Below are 2762 nucleotides of genomic sequence, written 5' to 3' on the forward strand. Positions count from 1 at the left end.
TAATCTAATCCAAGTACTATAGACTGTTTAGGCTATTATACTCAAACTTGATCCAGTTTATGTCTCCACATAAAATCCAAATATTCATAACAATAGCCAAGGGTTCGTAGTTTATTGAATTTAGAGTTATCAATTCATTTTCATTCAACAAAATTTGTCTGAATAAACTTCATGTATGTTTACTGTTTATAAACTACGAGTTTTAGGATATACAACCTAACATCATTAAGACTCAATTGTCCACAATTACTAACACTTTGAATAAATTGGTTGTAAAAGGTCAAGCTTTTAATTCACCATCCATAGTCTCCCAAGCAGTTGTGGCATCTGAATCTCAACAAATTTGGGAAACACAAGAGAGTGAGACGACCAATTATGTTGATAGAGGACATTAAAGAGGCCACTAACAAATTCCTACTCACTATCATCCTAGTTTAAGAAATCATGAGAATTTTTCCCATGCTAATAATAAGAATGTTTTGTAGACACCCCATCGTTTTTCTGGTGCAGGCATATCAAATGTAGAAAGGAAATCCGCTCTAGAGGAAACAATGTTAGAATTTGTGAAAGAGTCTAGAGAAAGAACCATAACTTTAGAGAACACAGTTCAGACTCATGGGAAGACAATTCGGAATATGGAGGTGCATCTTAGTCAAATTGCCACTTCCCTTCAAATAATGCAAAAAGGTAAATTCCTCAATTGTCCTAAGAAGAATCCAAAAGAGAAATGAAAGGCCTTAACATTGAGAAGTGGGAAAAAGCTGGCCACTCATTTGGTAGATGACGATGATGATGAGCCACTTGAATAAGAAGTAGAAGAGCTCAATATGAATCTAGTGAAACACATAAACCTAGGGAAGTTGCTAAGGAATAGCAATCAAAGGAAAAGGTAAATGAACCATAATCATCTTCAAGTAAGTCTTCTACTCCTATAACTTTTGTGCCTAATAATATTCCTTATCCTCAGAGGTTCAAGAAAAAGAAGTTAGATGAGCAATTTTCTAAGCTTTTAGGGATTTTTAAGAAATTGCATATTAATATCCCCTTCTTAGAAGCTTTAGAGCAAATGCCTAATTATGTGAAATTCATGCAAGATATTCTGTCGAAGAAGAATGGATTTAAGAAATATGAGATGATTGGTTTGACTGAAGAGTGTAGTGTTGTGCTGCAGAAAAAGCTACCACAAAAGCTCAAAGATTCATGGAGTTTTACTATCCCTTGTACCATTGGTTCATTAATTGTTTCTAGAGCTTTGTGTGATCTTGGTGCTTCCATTAATTTGATGCTTTTATATATTTTTCAGGATGCTTAATGTTGAAGATGTGCAACCCACTACGATCTCTTTGCACCTACCTAATAGATATTTGACATATCCTAAAAGTCTTGTTGAAGATGTTTTAGTTAAGGTTTACAAGTTTATTTTTCTTGCATATTTTATGGTGTTGGACATGGAGAAGGATTTTGAAATTCCTATCATGTTGGGGTGCCCATTCTTAGCCACTAGAGAGCTTTAATTGATGCCCAAAAAGGTGGATTAGCTTTGAGGGTGAATGATGAAAAGGTAGCCTTTAATATCTACAGGTCTTTGAAACACCATGATGAGGTTAGCTCTTGCAATATGATAAATGTGATTGATAGAACTGTTGAGGAACATGCTAATGTCTTACTTGCTAGAGATATTTAGAACAGAGCATTGTAGATTTTGGTTGTGATGATGCTGACATATGTTTAGATGACATTGCGTGGTATGCTAAATATTTAGATAGTCTACAAGTTTGTAGCTAAATGTATAAGCTCATGTCTCTTGAGTATTTGCATGTTGTGAGTGAGATAGAGAAATCTATTATGGATTTAAAGCAATTGCCTACTCATATGAAATATGAATTCTTAGATGGTTCTTCTTCTTTTCCTGTTATTATTTATGCTAATCTGAATGAATGTGAAGAAGAGAATTTATTAAGAGTGTTAAGGGACAATAAATCTGCTATTGGTTGGTCTATTGAGGATCTTAAGAGGGTTAGTCTATCAATATGTATGCACAGAATATTGATGGAAGATTCCTTTACTCCTTCAGTAAAACATCAAAGGAGACTAAATCCCACCATGAAGGATGTGGTTAAAAAGGAAGCTTTGAAACTTTTGAATACAGGGATTATTTGTGATATTTCTGACAGTTCTTGGGTGGGGCCTATGCAAGTTGTTCCTAAGAAAGGTGGTATGACTGTGATTAAGAATGATAAAAATGAATTCATAAATAATAGATTAGTGATATGATGACGTGTTTGTATCGATTATGGGAAGTTAAACAAAGCTACTAGAAAAGATCATGTTCCACTTCCAAGGCCCTTTGCCAAATACCTAGAGAAATGTGGAATCATCCCACAATACACTATGCGGGGCAAACTCAACATGAATGGTGTGGTAGAAAGACGAAATAGAACACTTAAGAATATGGTAAGAAGTATGATTAGCCATTCTTCTTTATCAGAATCTCTCTAAGGTGAGGCACTAAAGACTACAACATATATCCTCGATAGGGTACCTAGTAAAGCAATAGTTAACACCCTTTATGAACCGTGGACACGAAAGAAGCTTAGTATTAGGCATCTTCACATATGGGGTTGTCCAACTGAGGCTAGGCCTTACAGATCTAATAACGGAAAATTAGACTCAAGAACTATTAGCTACTATTTTGTTTAGTATTCTTAGCGCTCTCGGGGTTTCAAGTTTTATGATCCCACTTTTAGATCATTGTTTGAGAC

At 34.9% G+C, this 2762-nt stretch overlaps 1 protein-coding gene across 1 annotated transcript; it reads left to right on the forward strand.

Annotated features, from left to right (window-relative positions):
- The first annotated feature begins 551 nt into the window (after positions 1–551).
- Positions 552–1684, forward strand: LOC120089107. Its single transcript, XM_039046530.1, has 4 exons — positions 552–641; positions 968–1254; positions 1304–1406; positions 1505–1684. Exons 1-4 carry the CDS (start codon positions 552–554, stop codon positions 1682–1684), a joined length of 660 nt encoding a protein of 219 aa, XP_038902458.1.
- The last annotated feature ends 1078 nt before the right edge of the window (positions 1685–2762 follow it).

Source organism: Benincasa hispida, chromosome 10 (genome assembly GCF_009727055.1).
Source record: "Benincasa hispida cultivar B227 chromosome 10, ASM972705v1, whole genome shotgun sequence".
NCBI lineage: Eukaryota > Viridiplantae > Streptophyta > Magnoliopsida > Cucurbitales > Cucurbitaceae > Benincasa > Benincasa hispida.